The sequence below is a fragment of the Mirounga angustirostris genome, unplaced genomic scaffold (genome assembly GCF_029215605.1).
Source record: "Mirounga angustirostris isolate CCGP_5_RB_7025 unplaced genomic scaffold, mMirAng1.0.hap1 SCAF_13, whole genome shotgun sequence".
NCBI lineage: Eukaryota > Metazoa > Chordata > Mammalia > Carnivora > Phocidae > Mirounga > Mirounga angustirostris.
Genome location: NW_026991721.1, coordinates 14206255 through 14230248, shown reverse-complemented (window position 1 = coordinate 14230248; position 23994 = coordinate 14206255). Strand labels below are relative to the sequence as shown.

Genomic DNA, 23994 nt, shown 5'->3' with positions numbered 1-23994 from the left:
TCGCCACGTGGCTGGAACTTATCGTTCCCTGCCCCCCCCCCCCAATCCATTCTTCTCTGCCCCTGTCCAGGGCTTTTCAACTACTTATAACTGTATTCCCTGCTCCTTAACCTTCTTTAAAGAGGACTGAGCACCACCTACCCTCTCCTGGGGCTTGGGGACCTGAGAAGGGAGGTCACAGTTCAGCCCTCAGGGCAAGGAGGTGTTTGGGGGTGTTTGCCCTGATGCTAATGGTCCCCCGAGTCTGGGCTCTCTGAGGCCTGCTGGCTGCTTTGGGACTTTTCCTCACTCCCAGGCTGTCTTCCACCACATCTCTCCACTTACTGTTAGAAGCAAGATACTTGGGGTGCCTGGGTGGCTCAGTCGTTAAGCGTCTGCCTTCGGCTCAGGTCATGGTCCCAGGGTCCTGGGATCGAGCCCCGCATAGGGCTCCCTGCTCAGCGGGAAGCCTGCTTCTCCCTCTCCCCCTCCCCCTGCTTTTGTTCCCTCTCTTGCTGTGTCTCTCTGTCAGATAAATAAATAAATAAAATCTTTAAAAAAAAAAAAAAGAAGCAAGATACTTGAGGAACTTCCAGGCTCATCATTTTCTGTTTCTCCCTTTTTGTGGACTAGAAGCCAGAGAGCATCAGACACCAGCTAGGCACTGGGGGTCCATGCTCACCAGCACCCCATTCCAGACACGTGGGGCTTCCTGCCTCACATGGACGTAGCAGCGGGATCCGGCCCACCCCTCACTCAGCTGTGTGACCTTGGACAAATCATTTGACCTCTCCAAGACTCAGTTTCCCAGTCTATAAAATGGGATGATATTAGACTTCACCCCTCAAGGCTGACATGTAATAAACGGCCAGAAAATCCAGTGTTGCGGCCATGATTACTATTCTCATCCTCACGGGGGCCGTAACCTAGTTTAAGCCTCACTGAGGCATTTGTAAAAAGCCCATTTATCAGGTGCAGAGGGCTTCTTAATGATTTATTCCCCTCAGAACAACCAAGGACTTCTTCCACCAGCTCTAACTCCAGGTCAGGCACCGTGTGTCATTTGTCCTGATGTCCCCGGCGCCCAGCCCTGGGTGGGGTCCTCAGTAAACGCCCAATGGACAAATGAGAAAAAGAGAGATCAGACAGGGGCGCCCAGACAAGATGCACAAAAAATTGTAAAAGAGACTCCGTGCTACAAGAGGACTCACTGAGAATAACTTTAATAACTTCGTTCCTTGAGGAAGCTAACGGGGAAGAGGTGGGGGAAGGGAGAGACGCTTAAGAAGAAGGGTTCAATGTACACAAATATGATGACTTCGAACTTCCAAGGTAGCACCCCCGGGGTCGCACTAAACAGGGCCGACCCCCCCCTGGGGTCAGACACACAGGTGGCCCTCTGGAGCCGGGGCTGGAGTCCTGGTGGGAGGCGAGGAGAGGGTGTGGGTAGCGGGCTCGGAGGAGGGGGTAGACGGGTGAGGCGAGGCCCGGCCCGCCACAGTCCTGCCCCTGGCCCCTGGGAGCTTGCCTCCCTGTGTCCGGGCCGGGCGAGGGGTTAATGCTATGGCCAGCGGGGAGGCCTGGCGGGCCCGGCGGGTTCTGCGGGCCTGGGCTCAGTGGGGTGGGTGGCGCCGCTCGGCCAGGCTCCCGCGGCCCAGCACCTCCCCGCTGAACTGGTAGGTGAGCTTCTTCTTGACCTTCTTCACCTCACCCGTCTTGCCATAGTTGCGCAGGGCGCGGGCCATCTTCTGGTAGGTCATTTTCTTGCGGTTTCCCTTCTGGATGCCCCAGCGGTGAGCTAGCGCCTCCTTGTGCTTGGACGAGAACTGGAAGGTGCCCTTGTCCTTGTCCACCCACCAGATGCTGTCCTTCATGTCCCCGCTGCGGAGCAGGTCCAGCAGGAACTGGTACAGGCGGATCTTCTTTTTGCTGCCTGCGGGTGGGAGGTGGTCAGCGCCCCAACACAGGGACCCACCCTCACCTCCCCCTGATGTGGGACCCCCCGGGGGGGGGCGGTCACTGGGGAAGGACTGGGGGGACGGGGCGGTCCGCGGGGCCCCTGGCACTCACACCCGCTCACACCCACTCACATGCAGCCCAGAGAGGTGCAGATGCACACACACCCGCCCACGCTCGGTCACGGAGATGCTGGTGCGTGTTCGTAACACACCCGCGCCCACAAGTGTGTTCTGAACACCACACAGGAACGGGCACAGACGGTCACAGAGGCGGCTTGGGCAGGCGCTCCCCCGCTCACAGATACGGACACACACTCAGCTCTGTGGTGTGACTGCTGTGGCCTCGGCTGGGGGGCAGGGGGCACCGCGTGGCCGGGGTCGGGGCGGGCCGGACGGCTGGGCCGCACTACCTGTTTCCCCATGCAGGAGGCCAGGCCCCGGCTCCAGGCCATCAGCCTCCCCGTCCGACACCTCCAGCGGGGGGCTCTGCCTCTCGCCTTCCTCCTCATCCGAGCTAGGCTGGGCCGGAGACAGGGAGGGGTATGGGAGGCACATCCGGGGTAGGTAGGAGACCTGGAAAGGCAGGGAAGGAGGGTTGAGGTCAGTGCGGCCCAGTTCACAGCTCAGGGCTGCCGGGTAGGGGTCATCCAAGCAAGAGAAGAGGGAGTCGGCGGGGGCGGGGGCGGGGGGAGGCCAGCAGGGGGCAGAAAGTTTTGGGAGAAGGCTGGGGAAGTTGGAGGTCAGTCAGGTTACAGGGGTCAGGCACGGTCAACTCCACACAGCGAGTGGGTTGTGGGGGACCAGGGGCTGCTGGAATCCGGCCCGCCCTGGGGCCCCCTGGTTCATGGCTGCCTGGCCAGGGGAAAGGGCACCCTTACCCCAGATGCACAGGGGTGCCATGTGGCCTGGCATTCCTGGGGTCGCAACTGGCAGGGCAGAGGGGCTGGGGGGTCGGGTGAGAAGTGAGGGAAGGGCCAGTGGAGGTCCGTGAAGGGTGGTAGAGGCTCACGGAGGCCCCTGACTGGGATTCGGGTGCGTGGGGCTGAGGAGGGTCAGTAAAGGGGGTCGGTGGAGACGGGGAGGCCAGCGTCCAGTGACTCGGGGGCCGGGCCCATGAGGGGCCAGCAGATGGGGTGGGGTGCAGTGGGGGTCAGGAGGGCCACGGTGGCCGGGCGGGTCAGTGGAGGGTGGGAGTTATCGGGGGAGAGCAGATAAGGGGTGTGGGGTCACGAGGTCAGTCGGAGGGTCAGGAGGCAGCCGTTGGGGCTCCGGCCGCCGTTGGCGCTGTGGGGCAGGAAGCCGAGTTGAGTAAGAGCCTCTGTCAGCTTCCTGTGAAGAGCCGGCCTCACCACAGCCCGGGTCCCGCGGGACCGGCGGCCGCACGCACCTGGTGGCCGATGCCCGCGTGGGTGGGCGCCATGGGGGTGTCGAGCACGTGCATCTGCTCCAGCTCCATGTGGCGGTAGAGTTGCTGCAGCTGGGGGGGCTGCACGCTCTGCAGCTCCGTGAAGTGGTTCTCGGCGAAGCTCTCGAACTCGCTGTGCACGTGGTGCGGGTGGAAGTCCCAGTAATGGTCTGCAGGGACGGCCAGGCAGCGGGGGGTGAGCCCGGGGTGCGCGGGGCAGCGGGCGGTCATCAGAATGCAAAACGCCGTCACGCCGGGCGGGAGGGGGCTGTGGCCACAGAGCCGGCTGGGCTCCAGGCGGACAGGCATCATCTCACCACCCACCTCGTTAGGTACACCCCCATTTTACAGATGAGAACGCAGAGGCTGGGCCAGGCAGTTGGAGGCCCCGGGGCCGGGGCAGAGCCGAGACCCAGCTCTGAGGCAAAAAGCCTGCGCTCCCAGCGACCGTTCTAGCCTGCCTGCCCCGCGGTCATGAGGACCCAGGCAGAGTCTGAGTCCTGGCTCTGCCATTTGCTTTCTGTGTGGCCTCAGGCACATGCACGGACCTCTCCAGCCTCAGTTGACTCACTAATAAAATGGGGATAATAGTTATTGGGAGGATACAAATGAGTTCACATTTGTAAAAATTCCCAGGCCCAGAGTAGGCCCTCAGGGAACGCTGATCCCCCTCCACTCCCCTGGAAACCACAGAGTGGTTCCTGAGGCTACAGTCACACGCACACGGTCTTGTCACATAGCCAAGGTGTGATCACAAAGTCACACGGCTGACATTCCTCGCACACCAGAACCTGTCCCAGCCCGCAGCGCTGCCCCTTCAGAGCCGTGCCCCTGCGCTGCTGGGTCTGTCTCCCAGCCAGGTCGCCAGGACACAGGGCTGTGCTGGAAACTCCCCCAGAGGTGCTTTCAGAGTCTGCGGTGGGGGGATTCGAGTTTGGGGAACAGCCACATGCCATTGGGAGCCCTGTCTTGGGACTAGGACATGGTTTCTCTGGACATCTTTTCCAGGAAAAAAAAAAAACCCAACAACCTGCCGCATGTCTGTGGAGTTCCTGGGGACAATCTGGGTCCAAAAGAAGACGTGGTGATAAAACGACAAGAGGGACTTTCTCATATGACCCAAGAGGGACTGTCCAAGATGCCAGGCCAAGGCCGCCTCTCTGGGATGCTCCATGGGGACCACCACCAGCCCCGTGTGCGTGTGTATGTATGTATGTGTCTGTCTTTCTTTTTTTCTTTCACACAAGCACATACTCGTTCACTCACACATCCCCAAAAAATGACATGTGTTTTTTTTGGCTTTGGACTGGTTCTCAGAAGACTTGCTTTCTAATACTGCTCTGTGGTGGCTTTGCTGTGTGACCCTGGACAAGGCATCCTATCTCCCCGAGTCTCCAACTCCCCAATCTAAAAGTCAGAGACCCGACTGGATAGTTATAGAGGTCCCGTCCACACCTGAAATCACCTGAACCCACAATCCAGGCAGCCCACACTCCCACCTCTACAAGGCTACATGGCACAGAAGAGAGAAAGTACACGATTTGGGAGTCAGGCAGAGCTGGGTTCAAATCCCACCTCTGCCATTTACTGCTGTGTGCCATTGGGCAGGTCATTGCACGTCTATAAGCCTCAGTTTCCTCATCTGTAAGATGGGGCTAATAATGACACCCATCTCGTAGTCTTGTGCGGGTTAAATGAGCTAATGCCTGCAAGGTGCTTCGGATAGAACCTGGCACAAAATTCCATTCAATAAACACCTACTACTACTACTACTACTACGAATGTGTTGTTCTAAATAACCTAGATCAGCACTTGAGCAAATGGCAGATACTTTCGTGCACGTTTATCTCTTCTTCCTCCCGCTCTCTGCCACCTTGGTCAGTGGCCCAGAGAAATCGTTTTGGGGGGCATGGCTGTCGCTTTCTCCCAGAAGCTAGGGCTGGGGCCTCAGCATTGCACCGTGAGGACAGTGACTGGTTTTGTTTTCCCCTTACTCCCAGTGCCAAACCCAGTAGTCACTCAATAAACATGGCCTGAACGAGTGAACAAATGAATGAATGAATAAATCCTAGCCTCCTGAGAACGCTGATTCTCCTCCACAACATTATCTAAATCTGAAGGGAAAACAAAACAACACTTCATTTGTACTTTGATCTTGCAGCAAGTTAACAGGACCCAGAACCTCTCCACTTGCCAGAGAGAATTGGCTCTGGGCTTTGGAGCCAGGGGCCGTTTTGGGGGTTCTGGGATTTGGTGAGTCAATCCGGGGTCTTCTTTAGGGGTAGATCTACCCTCTGGCCCCACTCCTGGCCCCTACCCTTTTTGCCTTCCCCACCCAGGTTGAACTGTCCAGATCTTGGCAGAACGCCTTATCCTGCCTACCAACCCCCACCCTTAAACCCACTCCAGGTCCAGGGTTTGGAGGACCCTGCATGTGTGCAGCCCTCTAGGTGTGGGGTGAGGGGCCCCCGATTGCTCTCTTTCCCTCTTGCTCCCCACCCCTCCCCCGCTCTGTTCTAGCTGCGCATGAGACCTCTGAGCTCACTCTAATGGTCCCAGCCTGAGACCAGCATTTTCCATGAGATTCTCAGTACACCTTCATCAGAGTCCCTCTGGGGGGCTTGGGGCCCCACTTGGAGACCCAGGGAATCAGAAGCACTGAGAGGGAAGCTGGGAATTGGAGTTGAACAGGCCCTAAGGAGGTTCCTTTGCTCACTGAAACTCTGGAACCCTGCCCCAGGGTCCCCTGAAAGCTGCAAAGGGGGCTCGAGCTACAATTAAGGTTTCAAAAGGCCCAACGGAAACCTCGCCTTTACCCTTGATTTGGGTGCTCAGGCAATTATGTAATAAACGCTGTCTGGTAGGCAGAAACGTTCCAAATATGGGGCCCTCTGAAGGGACACAAGGAATCCTTCATAGTGCAAGGGTCAGCACTCCTGGGCTCTTGGACCTCATTTCTAGATGACTGTTCGTGAACACATTGTTTTACCCCTTCCCTGGGTTACCTGGGTCATCCTGCAATATGCCTCCTTAGCACGACTCTGCTCCTCAAAAGAATATAATGCCATTTGCATATCCGGAGTTAGCTCTGGACCCTCCTTTTCATAGCCTGTTAGGCCACCCAACACATGGTAAGCCTCAATCAATATTCGAGCAAATGATCAATAAAAATTAGCGTTTAACATGTATTTTTATGTACCGGGCACTATGCAGAGTGCTCACACCACATTTGTCATTTAATCTCACCTTAGCTCTGACAAGGTGGCCACCATAGGATGATCTTTCTTTTGCACATGAGGAAACTATGACTCAAAGAGATTAAGTCCCTTGTCCACCGGCAAGCATAGATAAAGTCACCTGTGTCTTCCTCCAGGGACTGAACTCCTACCATTACATCATAAAACTTCTGAGAGACAAGACTGTTAATGAAAACTTTAATTAAGACCCAGGGTGACACTGACTTTACTGCCTGCTTTTATCCATCTGTTTGTCTACCGTCATCCACCCTCACCCATCATTTATCATCGGTCCTCCGTCCATCCATCATTCATCCATCCATCCATCACTCGTCCATCATCCACCCATCCCTCATGCATCCATCAGCCAGCCACCGTTCATCATCCGTCATTCCCTTCATCCACCTATCCCTCATCCGGCCAGCCAGCAATAACCCATTCATCTTGATCTCTCATTACCTCCCTCTAAACCAGCTCCCGATCTGGGATCAAAGTCCTACCCACCCATCCCTATTCTTTTTAGTATTTTCAGTGTCCCTAATACCTGTATGTCACCAGGACAAAAACAAAATGATATTCCAAACAACTCCACACATACAGAGAACTTAAGCCCTGTCATTCAGTTGACCTTATCTCCTCAGAGCAGAAATTCCAGCCTTAAGCCCAGGGCTCCCCCCCAGGGGAGCAGAAGTAAGATCAAGACGGAGAAGGAAGGTGAGGAATTAAGAAGACAAGGGCTGAGAAAAAAACTTTAGGAAATCACAGACTACTGGACATGAGCTCCTAAAGCCCACCCCCCTGCACATCACTCAGATAAGGGAACCAGAGGTCCAGAGCTCCAGGCTTCATCACACTTGTTACTCTCTACTTTGAATCCTAATTATTAAAGTTTTAGTTTTTTCCCCTGTTAAAATAATAAATCTGTTAGGACTTGTGTTTTATTGATTCCATAGCACCTGGCAATGTGCCTAGTGTACAAGTATTGCTTTGTATACATTTATTAGATGGATAGGTCTGTGCGAGATGGCCAGAGGGTTTGGCAGGTGAAGGGAAGGACACCTGGAAAGGTGAATGAGTGGATGATTAGATGCGTGTGTGAATACATTGGGGGATGGGTGGAGGGTCAGTGGTATGAGAGGATGAGAGAGTACTTGGAAAGATGGAAGGATGGAGACGAGTCATGCTTTGGGACTCTAGTTCCTTCAGCAATCCCCTCACAAAGAGCAAACCTTATCACATCCATTGCGATGGCTACTATCAAAAAACGGAAACTAACCAGTGTTGGTGAGGATGTGGAGAAATTGGAACACTTCTGCTCTAGGGGTGGGGATGTAAAATGGTGCAGCCACTGTGGAAAACAATATGGGGGTCCTCAAAAATTAAAAAAAAAGAACTACCATTTTATATTATGTGTATTTTACCACAATTTAAAATAATAAGAATAACCAGTAAATTTTATGAGCCCTGCCTTCAAAATCTATCCCAGATTCTGTCTCTACTGCCACCACCGTTGGCCAAGCCACTATCATCTCTTGCCTGGATGATTCCAGGAGCCCCCTCCCGGTGCTTTCCTCCTGTTCCTACTGTGGCCCCCACTCCATCTATTTTCCCATAACAGCCAGAGTGATTTTTTTAAAAGCTTATTCAGTGGAACCACTGAGTGTTCAGAGAAGGTACTAAAAACTTCCAGAGAGACAAAACGAAACTAAACAAGCAGAAAAACACACAAAAACAAAAAATAAGGTTACATTCCAAAAAGAGGACATAAAAAGGCTTCTGACTTCGAAGGAAAAACTCCAGTAACCAGAAGATAGAGAAATGCTTTCAAATTTCTAAGGGAAAATGTGGTTTTCAACCTAGATTTCTGTACACGGCCAAACTACTGTTAACCATGAAGGCATGAGAACAAGAATACAACAAAACCCTACCTCCCACACACCCTCTCTTAGGACACTGTGATCCGAAGAATAACAAGTCCTATCCACGTTACGTAGCATTCACTGCGTGCCCGGCACCGTTCTAAGGATTTTACATACAGTGACTCACTCAATCGTTATAGCAATCCTGAAAAGTAGGTACCAGTATGAAGTTGAGACAGAGAGGTGAAATATCTTGCCCGTGGTCACCCCAGAGAGTAATGGGGAGGGCAATGGGGTGTGAATCTCAGCAGCCTGGCTCCAGAGCAAGAGCTCTATCTCCTTGCTACCTGGCCCCTCATCTTCTTTTTCGGGGATGAGGTATGGTTCCCAAAAAAGGGGGATATATATCAAAGTATACCATGTGGCTCAGCTGAGCAATCTTCACATGGCCATAATACTGGAAAATGCAGATACTGATTTCATAAGTTACTATAGGGAGAAAGACAAATATTGTATGATCTTACTTATATGTGAAATTGGGGGGAAAAATATCCCAAACTTATAGACAAGGAGATCAGATTTGTGGTTGTCAGAGGCTGGGGTCAAAAGGGACAAACTAAAAAAAAGGTGGGGGGACAAACTTCCAGTTATAAGTACTAGGGACACAACGTACATCGTGGTGACTGCAGGGGCGCCTGGGTGGCTCAGTCGTTAAGCGTCTGCCTTCGGCTCAGGTCATGATCCCAGGGTCCTGGGATCGAGTCCCACATCGGGCTCCCTGCTCAGCGGGAAGCCTGCTTCTCCCTCTCCCACTCCCCCTGCTTGTGTTCCCGCTCTCTCTCTCTCTGTCAAATAAATAAATAAAGTCTTTAAAAAAAAAACAAAACAATGTGGTGACTGCAGTTAACAATGCCGTACGGTATATTTGAAAGTTGCTAAGAGATTAGATCCTCAAAGCTCTCTCTACAAGGAGAAAATCTTTTTTTGTATCTCTATGATGTGAAGGATATTAACTGAATTTACTGTGGTGACCATTTCACACTGTCTACGTACGTCAGGTCATTATGGCGTGTGTCATAAACCTACACAATGTTTTATGTCCGTTACGTCAATAAAACTGGAAAAAAGTTGGTGTATAATCATTTTGGAACGTGTGAACTGTGAGTGTGTGTGTGTGTTCTGAATGACTATTATCAGTCTCATCTTACAAAGAACAAGATGGAACATTAGACAATATCTCAAATTGAAGATTCAAGCTAGATTCCTCTCCACCTAGCACATAGAAGGTACTCAATAAATGCTCGTGAATGAATAAATGGACAATGTTCTAAGTCTCCATTTCAAATCTTCATGTGTATGTTTACTTAGCACTGGAATAGGCAGACTGGAAAAATAGCTTTTCTCCATCTCTGCTGAACCATGTATGTCACGGAGAAATGTCTCTGATAAGCTTAAGTAAAAAGCAGCAACTTGCAGAACAGTGTGATGTTACAATTCCATTGTTGCGGGAATAGAATATACCCGCATGTATGCACTGACAGACAAATGGGAGTATATATGTGGAATAAAATGTCTGCACGGATGGACGAAGGTGCTATCAGTGGGGAGGGAGGTTGGGAAGAGGGAAATATTTTACATGATAAGTATTTTTAAATTTTTGGCAATATTTGTTATTTTAACAATCTAAAATCGAAGATTTAAAATGTATTTAGATTTTCACCACACACACGTACAAACGCTCAGACAAGATGATTCAGATCATGTCATTTCTCTGCTCAAAACCCTACAATGGCTTCCCATTGTTTGTAGGATAAAACCCAAACTCCTTGGGGCGCCTGGGTGGCTCAGTCATTAAGCATCTGCCTTCGGCTCAGGTCATGATCCCAGGGTCCTGGGATCGAGCCCCTCATTGGGCTCCCTGCTCCATGGGAAACCTGCTTCTCCCTCTCCCACTCCCCCTGCTTCTGGTCCTGCTCTCGCTATCTCTCTCTCTCTGTCAAATAAATAAATAAAATAAAATAAAATAAAATAAAAAAACCCAAACTCCTGCCATGGCCTTCGGGCCCTGGGTGATGTGTCCTCAGCAGGCCCCTCGGGCTTACCCTTTGTCTCCACGGCCGCTTCCTGTGCATCTACCACTCTAGCCCTCTGTTGAGGTCAGCGCTACTTTGCACTTGCTGTTATCTCTACCTAGAGCATCTTTATCCTTTGCGTGCACGGTCCTTATCACCTCCACTGCCACCTCCTCAGAGGCCTTCCCCGACCACCCAAGGGAAAGTAGCCCCCAACATAGACGCTCTGCATACATGACTTTGCCTTTTATGGGACTTCTTATGTGTGTCTGCGTATGTGACTGTTTACCGTCTCTTCTCCGTATGAGAGTCGTGGCCTTGTCTGACTCGCTCATCACGGAAACTCCAGTGCCTAGAACAGTGCCTGGCACACGGCATATGATCAGAAGCTATGTGGTGGATGGACAAATGAGGGATGAGTGGGCATGTGGAAAGATGATACGTGTTGGAAGGATGAGTGGGAGGCGGCAAGGGTGGGTGGTTGAATGGGTGCGTGGCTGGCCGGTTGCCTGTCACCTCGGTCAGTTGAAACTGACGCAGTGAACCTGTCACAGAGCCTTCTGGGCTTCTCCCACTCTCCCAGCCGCTTCCTCTCTCCTGCCTAGGGGAGTCATGAAGCTAACGTACTAGGTCCTGAAAGCTCCCAGGACCTTGCACATTTCGTGTGTGACCTCAGTGAATCGCCACAACGTGACGAGGTAAGTGTTTCCATGCTCTCACTTCCATATATGAGGAAGCAGGGGCTCCGAGAGGCTGTCGTTCGCTCTAAGGTCACACACTGGTGAGTGATGAAACCAGGACCAGCCCCAGGTCCAGCCCCAGTGCCTTTTTAGTAAGTTTCAACCACCTGAAAACATAGACGCAGAGGACATTCGGGAACTGGTGGGAAAATGTGGGGTGTCTCTACTCTTGGGTCTTCAGACAGTACCTTCCAAGAGGTATTAGGAAAGGACAGAACAGGGCGCCTGGGTGGCTCTATTATTTAGTGTCTGCCTTCAGCTCAGGTCATGATCCCAGGGTTCTGGGATCAAGCCCCACATCAGGCTCCCTGCTCAGCGGAGAGTCTACTTCCCCCTCTGCCTCTCCCCCTGCTCTCTCACTCTCTCTCAAATAAGTAAATAAAATTAAAAAAAAAAAAAAAAGGGAAAGGACAGAACAAAACAGATGCCCAGATCAGCACAGATGCCCAGATTGGAAATGACAGGAGCAGGGGTGCGGGGAGTAGGGGCCGGGACTCCTGGGGATGCCAGAGGAGTCTCTGAAGAAATTGGGGCATGACCAAAACAGGGTGCTCAGGCATCTAATCAGGAGTCATTCCTAGAGCCCCAGGCCAGATATAAGGGACCTGCCTGGGCACTGGGCCAGGAAAGCGCAGGCTTTCTCTAAAGTGCTCACTTCATCAGCCACAGCCCCCGGTCTAGCTGGCTTCTAGATGTATGCACACACCCTCATATTACAGGAGGGGAAACTAAGGCTGCAACAGGCCCAAAGAAAATGCCCCCAAACCCAGTGAAACTGAGAGAAGTTTAAGCCAGAGGGGAAAGAGTCCCTAAGCCATCCCGGGCAATGCAGTTTGCTGGGACCTGGCCGTCCTGTTGCCTGGAGCCACCAGGGGGAGCCAGTCCTCAAGTCCAGAGGGACCTTCTCGGGTGCTGAACTGCTAGGGGCAAGGGTCACCAAGGGCTGGTCTCTAGGTCAGGGAGACCCGCCCTTGATCCTGGCTGGGGGCGCTGGGAAGAGAGGTGGATGAGGGAGATGTTCTCTCTAAACTGTTCAGCTTTTGCACAGAGAGGATACATTGCAGAAGCACAAATAAGCTTTAAAGGATGAAAAGGAAGATATTTAAAACCTTTCTAGCCCCAGGATTCTGAAAGAAGTCTTGGTGTTCCCACCTGTGGACTTGAGGCTCTCCACCACCTACTCCCTAGACATGGCTCCCAGGTATGGTCTTTATAATCGTTCCCAGCTGTGTGTCGCCAGTGAGCTGTAACCGAGATCTGGCCTCCCGATGTGAGGTCCTAATAAGGACCCGCCACCCGTGGCGTCCCCGGGAAGGGCCGTCGGGGGGAGACCGCCATCCATGCGCCTAAAGAATGGAGCTGCTGGGGCGCCTGGGTGGCTCAGTTGGTTAAGCGACTGCCTTCGGCTCAGGTCATGATCCTGAAGTCCTGGGATCGAGTCCCACATCGGGCTCCCTGCTCAGCGAGGAGCCTGCTTCTCCCTCTGACCCTCCCCCCTCTCATGTACTCGCTCTCATTCTCGCTCTCGCAAATAAATAAATAAATCTTAAAAAAAAAAAAAAAAAAAAAGAATGGAGCTGCCGATGAGGCTGGCCCCCAGGTGGGAAACCTTCCTCTGCGGCTGCAGACACCCCAGTGTCTGGCCTGCCCAGATTTCAGAACTCCTGGAGAATCCCCCAAGGAAGACCTATGAACTAGGCCTTCTTACTCTGGCTCAGGGGTGTCCCAGCAATATACCAAGATCCCCTTTGGGGGGCCTCTCTTGAGTGCCCTGCCCAGGTCCCAGGCCCCTAACGCCGGTCCACGTCGACCCTGAATGTGCTCCAGGGTCGAGGCTGGGCCTTGGGATGGGCGATGAGACTCAGACAAAAGGATCCCCTGGCTTATGCTCACTCCCACCCCAGCAAACTGGGGCTCCAGCCCCTGCTGAATGAGGGGTCCCTCAGAGCCTTTCCCTTAGTGAGCAGGTCTCAAACAGGGGTGATTCCATCCCCCGGGGGGACATCTGGCAATGTGTGACATTTTTGGTTGTCATGACTGGGGGTACTTCGAGCATCTAATGGGTAGAAGTCAGGGATGCTGCTGGACATCCTACACTGTACAGGGCAGGCCCCCACAACAAAGAAATTCTCCAGCCCCAAATGCCAAGAGAGGTCGAGAACACAGCAGGGAGCAAGAATTCACGTTGGGTGAAGGGGGTGACAACACCAGAGAGGAAGGAGGGGGGTTTGGAGGAGCAGGAGAGGAAAGCACGAGAGGTGCCCTGGACCAGAGCAGACAGACTGGGCTCCCCTGACCAGCTGTGTGACCTTGTACAAGTCGCTTGGCTCCCTGAGCCTCTGCTTCCTTGTTTGTGAAAAGCCACACGGATTGGACCAGAAGGTCAACGTGGACGAAGCTGACCGCCGGCCTTGGCACACCGAAGACGTTCAGTAAATGCAGGCTGGGGGCGCGGGGGGAGGGGGGTCGGGGACTCACCGCTGTGGCTTTCTCCATCGCTGCTGAGATAGGGGTAGTACTCATGCGTTTGGCGCTGGTAGAGGTCCGTGTCATAGGGAACCAGGTCTTCCGATGGCTGCTGAGAGAGGAGGCTGTCAGGACTCGGATGGCGGCGGGAAAACCCCAGCCAGGTTGGCAGCCCCTGGCATGCTGGGGGCCACAGCAGCCTCCCTCCCTGAGGGACTGCTTCAGGCCCACAGCCCTCTCTCCGCCTGGAACTGGGAGAGGCCACAGTGGGGACAGGGGGACCCAGAGAGCAAGAGTCTTGGCTCCTGCAGAAGGGGGCTGACCGGGACCCCAAAGGTCCGAGGTCAAAGGAGGAGGTCCCATCTCACACACGAACTCTCGCCCGTTCACACGGACACACCTACACCCCCAGACGTACAGCTATTCCCCATGACACCCACACTCCCACCCGGGAACTCACTCCCTCGTGCCTGCCCACGCTCTGCGGTCACTGGCATTCACACACGTGTGCTCACACGCGCACACGCCGTCGTACCCACTCACGCTGTAGGCACATGCGGCCACTTGGATGAACACACGTCTCCTCACACTTGCCTTCGGGCCCTAAACACAGGCTCAGGCCCACCTCCATCACGGCCACTCACATTCCGCTCGCACAGCCGTCCTCACGACACACACATGGTCCTCCTGCCGCCGTGTCCGCAGCCCGCGTCCGGCCCCACGCAGCCTCGGGGCCCGTGACCAATGGCCGCCCACACTCATGGGCTCTACTGTGTCACCAGGCAGGCTTGCGGGCCATGGGCCAGCCGGAGCCTTGCTCTTCCATCCTCCTTCTGCCCCACCCACTGGGATACCGCCTTCCCTTCCTCCCTGCCCTCCTGCCCTCATCCCTCATTCTTCCTCCCCACCCTCCCCACCCTCCTCTCTCGCTCCTCCCCCTGCACCCCTCACCCCTCCCTGCCCTCCTCCCCTCCACTCCTCACTCCTCCCTGCCCTCCTCTCCCTCTCCTGCCCCTGGACCCCTCACTCCTCCCTGTCCTCCTCTCCCTCTCTTCCCCCTGCACCCCTCACCCCTCCCTGCCCTCCTCTCTCCCTCCTCCCCTCCACTCACTCCTCTCTGTCCTCCTCTCCCCCTCCTGCCCCTCCACCCCTCACTCCTCCCTGTCCTCCTCTCCCCCTCCTGCCCCTCCACCCCTCACTCCTCCCTGTCCTCCTCTCCCTCTCCTCCCCCTGCACCCCTCACCCCTCCCTACCCTCCTCTCTCCCTCCTGCCCCTCCACCCCTCACTCCTCCCTGCCCTCCTCTCTCCCTCCTCCCCTCCACTCCTCACTCCTCCCTGCCCTCCTCTCCCTCTCCTCCCCCTGCACCCCTCACCCCTCCCTGCCCTCCTCCCTCCCTCCTCCCCTCCACCCCTCACTCCTTCCTGCCCTCCTCTCCCTCCTCTCCCTCCTCCCCCTCCACCCCTCACTCCTCCCCGTCCTCCTCTCCCCCTCCTCCCCTCCACCCCTCACCCCTCCCTGCCCTCCTCCCTCCCTCCTCCCCTCCACCCCTCACTCCCCCCTGTCCTCCTCTCCCCCTCCTGCCCCTCCACCCCTCACTCCTCTCTGTCCTCCTCTCCCCCTCCACCCACCCCTCACTCATCCCTGTCCCGTTGCAGGCACGGGGACAGCACACCAAGTCTTCAGAGAGTCATCAGGCCTCTCCCCACCCCCGCAGCGTGTGCCCAGGGATTGCACAACAGTTACTCTGGCCCTCAGGGCTTGGGTGGGGGGCCAGGGTGCCTTGGGAGCCCACCTTCCCAGGAGTAGCTCTTGAGGGGTTTGGTGTAGCAGCCCAAGAAGATGTGCTTCCTGCCTAGCTGTGTCTGGAGTTAGGGATTGAGAGGTCAAGGGTCAGAGACAGTGTGGCCCAGCTTCTGGGACTGTGGCTTTCTTGAGGCAGACTTGGCTCTTCCTGGGACCACCTCCTCCCACCCCCGCCTGCCCCCTCCCCCTCCTTCTTGGTGGTGGGTGCGGAGGGTGGGACAAGGCTCAGTCTGGGAAGGCTGCCGGAGCTGTGTGCGTCTGGCCAGTAAGAAGGCCAGGAACCCAGCACCGGGTTTCCAGGCAGCGCAGCCCAACAGCAGGATGTCAGGCCTGGGGTGCCTCCCGGGGCTCTGAGGCCTGGCTGGGGTGGGGCGGGGGTGGGGGGGGGAAGGGAGCTGCCTCTAGGCCGGGAAAGCTGAGTCAGGTGGGCAGGCCCTGCTGAACACTTCCCGGCTCCCCCAGGGCTCCCCACCCCTGCTGAGTGGGGATGAGGTGGGAAAGACAGAGGGGGTCCTCTCTGAGGGGCCCAGGTCTGCACCTGCCTGAGGCTGCAACTGTCACGCAGAGCAGGGGCAGTGGGGATCTGCCCCAGCCTGCTGCCCTTGCCCTCCAGGGCTCCCCTGGGACTCCCGCTGCTTCACCTCCAGCCCCCGACCTCGTCCCACCCTCAGCGCCTGCCCTCGCTCCAGCCTCCACTCTACCGGCTTCTACCCCAGCGCCCTTGAGCTCAGCCCCAGATGGGCCCAGCTCCAGCCCTGCCCTCCCCTCCCCGCTCCCTGGCCAGTGCCCCAACCCAACTGCCGTCCTAGTCTCTGCTCCGCTTCTTGCTGCCGCCCAGCCCCTGGGGACCCGCCTGCCCCAGGCCCAGACCCTCGGGTCAACAACCATGTCCCCTGTGCCAGGCCCCAGACTGGGCACTGGGGACCCAGACATAAGCCAACCTTCGTCTCCAGGAGCAGCCAGGTCACGGGCTGAGACCTCTGGCCTATTGCCTCCTGCCCTCCAGCCTTTACTGTCTGGGGGACCGGCTTCCCCCGCACACCAGTCTCCCCATCTCCTCCTCTGCCACCGCTCTGCCGCCGCCCTCACCATCCTCAGCCCAGCACCCTGCCCAGGAGCTCAGCCTGCCACCCAAGCCCCATCTATAAATAACCGTTCAGGCCCCACCGATCACAGCCCCACCATGGGCCCAGCCCTCAGCCCGCCAGGGCACGCTCCGAAGAAGCCAATGGCCCCCTCGCTGGGTCTCAGGCCAGGAGCTCCGGGGAGGAAACACCAACTTCCCACTGATAGTGAGCCCGGGAGGCCAGCTGGCTGGCTGGTGGGCAGGCGGACGGTCGTCTGAGGGCCGCAGGTCAGGCTAGGAGAGGGGTCCCGGTACTCACAGGGGGGACGAGGGGAAACCCTTCCATTTTGCACGCCTGTAACATCCAGCCGAGCTCCGAGCCAGTCAGGTCCCCTGCCTCGGTGGGGGCCAGTGCGGAGCCCCTCAGGATGGGGCGCCCCGTCGGGGGCTGGACGAACTCAGGGCGGGCACAGGGCTCAGGCCTGCCCCCTGAGCTACGGGAGCCCTGGGTGAGCCCCCTCCCTTGACATTGCAGGGCCAGCGCAAGTTCCTGATTTTATCGAAGGGCCTGCCACTGGGAGATAGTCCCCTTGAGGTGACATCACCGCCCCAGCCCGTTTGCATAAATCTCTTGCGCTACAGGAAGTCTCAGGCCGGCTGGGGCAGGTGGTGCTCCAGGGGCTGGCCTGGGAGGCCATGGGGGCCAGGCCCCCTGCCCAGAGGAAGCTGGTACTGTGAGGGGCGGTCTTGGAGGCTGGGGTGGGGAGAAAGAGTGGGACGGAGGAAGGCTAGCTCTACCACAGGGAAGCCATTGCTTCCCGCAGGCCCTGCTGGGGCCCCCTCACCCCACAGATGCCCACTGCTCTTGAGATCCCCATGTGGTCAACAGTCACTTGCTTGGGGTCAGAGCTGGTAGGGGTGGCTTCTCGGGGTCTTTGTTTTCTGGGGTCAGCCTGGCTGGCTGAGAGCTCTGATCTAGCAGAGTGCCAGGCCAGTCTCTTCTGGGTCCTGGGTCCCCAACCCTTATGCTCTGTCCACCCCAGGGCTCAGCATAGTGCCGCTTTCCCCCTCCCTCTGAGTTCCTTCACAGCAGCTTCCCTGCCACCAGAGGAGGGTCGTCCTGGGTTCTTACACCCTCCCCTCCCAGTTTCCTGAGTACCACTGCTTCTTCCAAATCCCTAGGGGCTCTATTCCCATCCCAGATTTCCTAGATTTCCCCACCCCTTACTGATACCTGAGAATCAATCTAGTCTTCCCAGTTTACAAACCTTTCTTGTCCATCCACTCTCATTTTCCTACCCATTTTTTATCCATCCATCTATTTACTCATCAAGCCAACCATACATTCATTTATTTATCAGTTTATTTAGCTGTCCATGCATTCATCCATTTATCTATTAGTCCATTCATCCATCCACTTATCTGTTTCTCTATTTGTCCATCTAGCTATTGATATGATCATATGTTAGCTCATCCATCTGTTATTGATCCATCACTTTATATTTTCATCTGTTTATCCACTATATATCCAGTTCTCAATCTGCTCACCCATTGGCTCATCCATCCACTTATTCATCCATCCATCCATCCATCCATCCATCCATCCATCCATCCATCTATGCACCTACTCATGCATTCACCCATCTATCCATTCATCCACCTATCCATCCACCCATCCACTCATCCATCCATCTCTGCATCCTGCCAATATTAACTGAGCTCCAGGCTCTATGCTGAGTGTTGGGAAAATAGGTAAGTACTGGACAAGATCTCTGCCTTCAGAGGGCTCCTGATCTAGTCTGGAAGACAGGGATGAATAGAGACATTTTTTTGATCCATTGATCTCTGGGGAGTCCACTCTACTGGGGAAGAACTTCTTCAGCATTGAATTTCCTTCCATGTGTAGTCTAACCCTTTGTTTTATATCCCCTTCTCACTAAGACTAGCCTGCCTCCTTCCCGTCAGTGGAACCCCAGGCCCCCAAGCGCTTCTTCACTGGCAGCAAAGACCAGGGATTGGCAAGGTCTGGGTTCACTATTAGATTTATTTCACTTCCATCTTCACTGATTTTTTGCATCTGCACTTGGGGCTCTCCAAGGGGTCCAGGTCACAAGTCCTCAGTACTTCCTAGGAACCTAACCAATGCCCCTTCCCAAGGGTAGAGGAGGGGCGCTGACTTGGCATCAGTCCCATCCCTGCTCCCCACTTCCCCAACAAGAAGGCCATGTCCCAGCTGACTGCATGTATGTGGGGTAGGTTTACTTCATGAGTCCCAGATCCCGCTTGATGTGTTCATTCATTCATTCATTCATTCATTCATTCATTCATCCATCCATTCATTCATTCCTGTCTTGGTTTGGTTTGTTTATATGCTTATTTATCTATTCATTCATTCATTTAATCACTAACTTTTTATTGAAGGTCTTCCATGGGCTGAGCCTGGTAAGTGGGCACAAATATGAACAAGGCATGTCCTGGGCCCCCAGGAATTCACGGGCCTGCAAAGAGAACACACATGGAAACAGATAGTCTGGTCTCTGAGGAGGTTGTTAGGTGCACCAGGGAACAATTAATTTGGTCAAGTTCACAGTAGGAAAACACACGAGGAAGCTGAGGAAGGAGCCTGAGCCAAGGCAAGAAGGTGGAAGAAAACAGGGAACAGGGAGCCCCCATCCTGTGGCAAGAAACAGACAATACAGGAAAGCAAAGAGCCTTGAGTGTCAGGCCAAGGATGCTGGGTTGCGTCTGGGGGCAGATGTGGAGCCCGCACTGCTTGAGAGCAGGGAATGTGGTGCTCAGCTCCTCAGGTGCAGGCAGCATGCCCTGTCAGCTAGGTGTTCCTGAGGCCTAAGTCTCGAGGGGCCCCAGGAGAAGGAAGAGATTCCATTATCCCAAGTTCGGCCAAGCCCAAGGGGCCTGGATACGGAAGCCCCAGATAAGATCCAGGGCTGTCCATCTCTAAAAATGGGCAGAATGACTCTCAGTCTCTGTGCAGTCAGTACCAGTAACTGTGTGTCCATTCACACAGCAGCAAGCCCTCCCTACCCTTCCTTCCACTTCCCTTCCTCCCAAAATGCACCGGGGGCCTCTTCCCAGATTCTAAGCAATTCAGAGCAGCAGGAAGGGTCTGATAATCTGATAATCCACCACCCCAGGGCTAAGAGCTCCTAAGGGGTGGGGGGGAGGTAGTGGGCAATACTTTTCTGAGTGCCCAACACTGTGTTGGGTGCTTCCACCCTTGTGATCTCACGTAACCAAGACAACCTCTGTTAACTGAGGCCCAAGAGGTCAATGACTTGCTCAAGGTCAAGCGTGTGCATGGAGAGCTGGGGCATCAGATCTGCCTTCTGGGTCCTTATGGAGAGGGAGGGAAGCAGAAGGAAGAAGGAAGGAGACTGAGAAGCCAAGCACAGAGAGAGCAAGGCGGACGGGGGGCAGGAGGGAGAATTGGAGAGGAAGAGAAAGAGGGAAAAAAAAATGGGAGAAAGAGTCAGGGAAGGGAGCAGAGAGAGGTGATAAAAGAAAGAAAACAAGCAAGGGTGATGGGGGAAGGGGAGGGCAAGGGGGAGGGAGAGAGGAGCTGGGACAGCCTCCTCCTTCAGCAGGGCAGTAGAGGAAAGGGGACCAGAGAGGGTCCACCGGGTGCCTCGGGCCTGGGCCGTGGCTCTCATTCTCATCAGTAAGAAATGGATTTGAAACAAAAAAAAATCTTGGGAGCTCCAGAAAATGAGAGGCAAAAAAACCCATTTTTTGAAATTATTTTATTTTTTGAATAGGTAACATATGAGCATGGTACAGAACTGCCCAGTTCCCCTCCCAGAGGTTCCCTCCCCATTACCTCCTTCTTGTGCATTTTTCTAGAGAAGTCTGAGCAAACACAAAAATAAAGGCAGATATATTATTTTTAAAATTTTACACAGAAGGTAGCATACTAAACTCTGGTTTGATTTTTCCCTTAAATCCATTCATGTCCAGACATAGAGAGCTATCTTGTTCTTTTTAATGACTGTATAGTATTTCACTGTTTGAATAGATTGTGATTTTTTTAAAGTAAGCTCTACATCTGACATGGGGCTTGAACTCACGATCCCGAGATCAAGAGTCACATGCTCCACCCACTGAGCCAGCTAGATGCCCCTAGATAGTGATATTTATAAATCACGAGAGACCTCATTCATATAAGAGTGAATGAAACATTTCTGTAGAGTTTAAGGAGAAATTATAAAGCTAACCCTTGGGGTGCCTGGGTGGCTCTGTTGGTTAAGCATCTGACTCTCGATCTCAGCTTAGGTCTTGATCTCAGGGTTGTGAGTTCAAGCCCAAATTGGGCTCTACGCTGGGTGTGGAGCCTATTAAAAAAAAAAAAAAAAGCTAACACTTCTGTAGCCACCATCCAGGTCAAGAAATAAAACATATCCAGCACTCCAGAAGCATCCCCAAATGTCCCCTTACAGATCTCTCCCTCTCTCTAGAAATAACGCTATCCTTAACTTTTTCAGTGGTTATTTCCTCGATTTTCCTTATAGTTTTACCACTTATGTAAACATCTCTAGAATTTAGTTTTTATTGTAACAGATTTTAATCTCATATAAAAAGAATCAGGGTGTAAATATTCTTTTGGGTCCTACTCCTTTTTTTTTTTCTTTTTAAAGATTTTATTTATTTATTTGACAGAGAGAGAGAGACACAAGCAGGGGGAGTGGGAGAGGGAGAGGCAGGCTTCCAGCTGAGCAGGGAGCCCAATGTGCGGCTCGATCCCAGGACCCTGGGATCATGACCTGAGCCGAAGGCAGACGCTTAACGACTGAGCCACCCAGGCGCCACTAGGGTCCTACTCCTTTTTCCCACCATCTGGTTGCTACATATATGTAGCTGTGGTCCATTTCCATTGCTGTATCGTATCCCATTGTCTAAAAATTTATTTAAACAGTCTCAGGGATGGACATTCAGGTTGTTTCCAGTCTTTTGCTATTATACATCATAATACAATCAATAAAATTTGCTAGTTTACACATATGCAAGCATATGTCTAGGGTAAATTCACCAAAAGTTGAAATGCTGGGTCAAAGGCAGTATTTTTATTTATTTATTTATTTTTTTTTTTTTTTTTAAGGAAGCTAGAGGGGAATATAGGGAAGACTTGAGTTACATGTTTCCTGGGCTTGATGGACTTGTAACGCTGGCTCAGGATGCCTTTTCTCATGCTTTTATGTTTGTTTGTCTCTAAAAAAGCACCCTTCAACAGCGAATAACAAAACATATTTTTCTGCCTTAAGTGAAAACAATGTAGGAAACAGACTTTCTCCTGTGGAAGTAAATGTTTGAAGGGAAATTAAAATGTTATAAATTCTCTTTTTTCTGTATTTAATTTTTCAAGATTAATTTTGACGGTTAAGAGACTAGTGCCAGAGGGGTGCCTGGTGGCTCAGTTGGTTAAGTGTCTGACTTCGGCTTGGGTCATCATCTGGGGGTCCTGGGATAGAGCCCTGTATTGGGCTCTGAGCTCAGTGGGAAGTCTGTTTCTCCCTCTCTCTCTGCCCCTCTTCCCACTCATTCTTTCTCTCTCTCTCAAATAAACGGATAGAATCTTTAAAGAAAAAAATCATTTAATAAATTTTTTTTTTTAAAGAATAGTGCTGGAAAGAAAGTCACCACAACTAAATACAGGCTGAGTCAAAAACCCTTGTGACCTCCTTATAGACACTAATAAATAGTGTCAGAAATTACCTAAAATTGGGGCGCCTGTGTGGCTCTGTCGGTTAAACGTCTGCCTTTAGCTCAGGTCATGATCCCAGGGTCCTGGGGTCAAGCCCTGCATTGAGGCCCGCATTGGGCTCCCCAAACCCTAACCCTAACCCTGCTCAGTGGGGAGCCTGCTTGTCCCTCTCCTTCTGCCGCTCCCCCTGTTTGCTCTCTCTCTCTCTGTATCAAATAAATAAACAAAAATCTTTAAAAAATTTTAAAAATAAATTACCTAAAATTGAAATTAAAAGCCCTTAAATTATAAGTAATGTTGAAAATGACATATCTCTCATATCTTAACTCACTGAAAAAAGACCAGATAATTTATTTGGAAGGAATTTTTGACTCCCTTCTTTTGATGTCAGAGGAGATGGATTTTTTTTACTGAGTTATAATTGACACATACTATTATATTAGTTTTAGTTGTACTGCATTAGAAATCTTGAGATAGGTAGACATGTTGTCATATTGCCCTTGATCAAAATTGTACCGACTTACCCTCCTCCTACCAGCAGCATATGAAAACTGCTGTTTCCCCACTCCGCTAGACAAGTGGGCAGTCCTGTGGGGAGACAGGGAGGCCGGGCAGGCCTGGGTAGTGGATGGCCAGGTAGCCCTTTGCCCTCACTGGACTGGGCGGGCTGCTGAGGGGGTAGGCTGGATGCTATTGCAATCTCAGGGCAAGCAGGCAACAGGAAACGTGGGTGCTGCGTCCTAGAAGCTGAGTCCACAGAGGGGGACATGACCCCGGACCTCGCAGACCCCTTAGCCTCAGCCCCAAAGAACTCTAAAACAAGAAGGGACCGGCACCCCCTCCCTGCTTTCCCAGCAACTGGTCCCTCTGGGGAGTGGACAGAGTGTGTGGGAAAACTCAGGCCTCAGATGGAGAGCTGGGAAAGTTGACCCGAAAGAGCTGAGCCCGCGTACAGAAATGGCCATCTTGCAACTTCCTCTCACGGTTGAGACATGGGAGAGGCTCCTTGGGCCACAGCCTGCGTTGCTTGGGCCCCTCAGAGCTCCCCAGCTCTGGTCAGAGCACCGGGCTCGCTCTTTGGTGCATGAGGACCTCCAACAAGACTCCTGTCCTCGTGGGGCTTGTTCTCGAGCAGGAAAGACAGGGAGAAGTCCGTACTTGAGAGCGTTTCCCTGCAGGTTAGAGGGGGACGAGCGCTAGAGGAGAAGAGGGGCCGGCTGGGTGAGGAGCCGAGTGGGCAGGGCAGGCCTCGCAGACTAGGGGCTATTTGAACAAACTCTGGAAGCCAGCAAGGGGGCAAGCTAAGCGGACACCTGGGAGAAGAGCTCCAGGCAGGGACCCCAGGCCGCACAAAGTGTGAGGCCGAGCAGCAGGGGGCCGGTGGGAGGTGAGGGCAGAGATGCTACCTGCTGCTGAGGCAGGTAGGGCCCAAGAGGAAAACCCTGTGTGACGTTCCGCTTGGACTCTTGAGTGAAGCCCAGGGGACACTGCAGGCAGGGGGCCTTCTGTCCCATTCGCCTCTGAGGTTGGTGCTGTTGTCATCCCCGCGGGACAGATGAGAACACTGAGGCTCAGAAGTGGCCCGTGCCCCGCACATCCTGGCTCAGCCCATCAGTGGCGCAGGCGAGGCCGCAGCCCGGTCCGCCCAAGACCCGAGACCCCAGCCCCCGCCCACACAGCAGGCGTCAGAAA

General features: G+C 53.6%; 1 protein-coding gene across 2 annotated transcripts; it reads right to left on the bottom strand.

The window, feature by feature from the left end:
* Positions 1–1186: 1186 nt before the first annotated feature.
* Positions 1187–17160, bottom strand: SPI1 (Spi-1 proto-oncogene). Of its 2 annotated transcripts, none has more exons than XM_045893703.3 (5): positions 16906–17160; positions 13728–13827; positions 3325–3512; positions 2348–2510; positions 1187–1912 (listed from the first exon to the last, which is right to left on the bottom strand). In XM_045893703.3, the coding sequence occupies exons 1-5, from the start codon at positions 16948–16950 to the stop codon at positions 1593–1595; spliced, it is 816 nt and encodes a 271-aa protein (XP_045749659.1). In that variant the 5' UTR covers positions 16951–17160; the 3' UTR covers positions 1187–1592. The 2 variants fall into 2 exon arrangements, with proteins under 2 accessions (XP_045749659.1, XP_045749660.1); XM_045893704.2 differs by having other exon boundaries at positions 13728–13824; positions 16906–17158.
* Positions 17161–23994: the final 6834 nt, after the last annotated feature.

Excerpts from the sequence above, each read along its gene's own strand:
- SPI1 (XM_045893703.3), bottom strand. The coding sequence starts at position 16,950 with ATGTTACAGGCGTGCAAAATGGAAGGGTTTCCCCTCGTCCCCCCT. Across the intron at positions 13,828-16,905 it reads GGTTTCCCCTCGTCCCCCCT|CAGCCATCGGAAGACCTGGT; the intron begins GTGAGTACCGGG and ends CTCCTCTCTCAG. Across the intron at positions 1,913-2,347 it reads CCTCCTGCATGGGGAAACAG|GCAGCAAAAAGAAGATCCGC; the intron begins GTAGTGCGGCCC and ends TCCCACCCGCAG.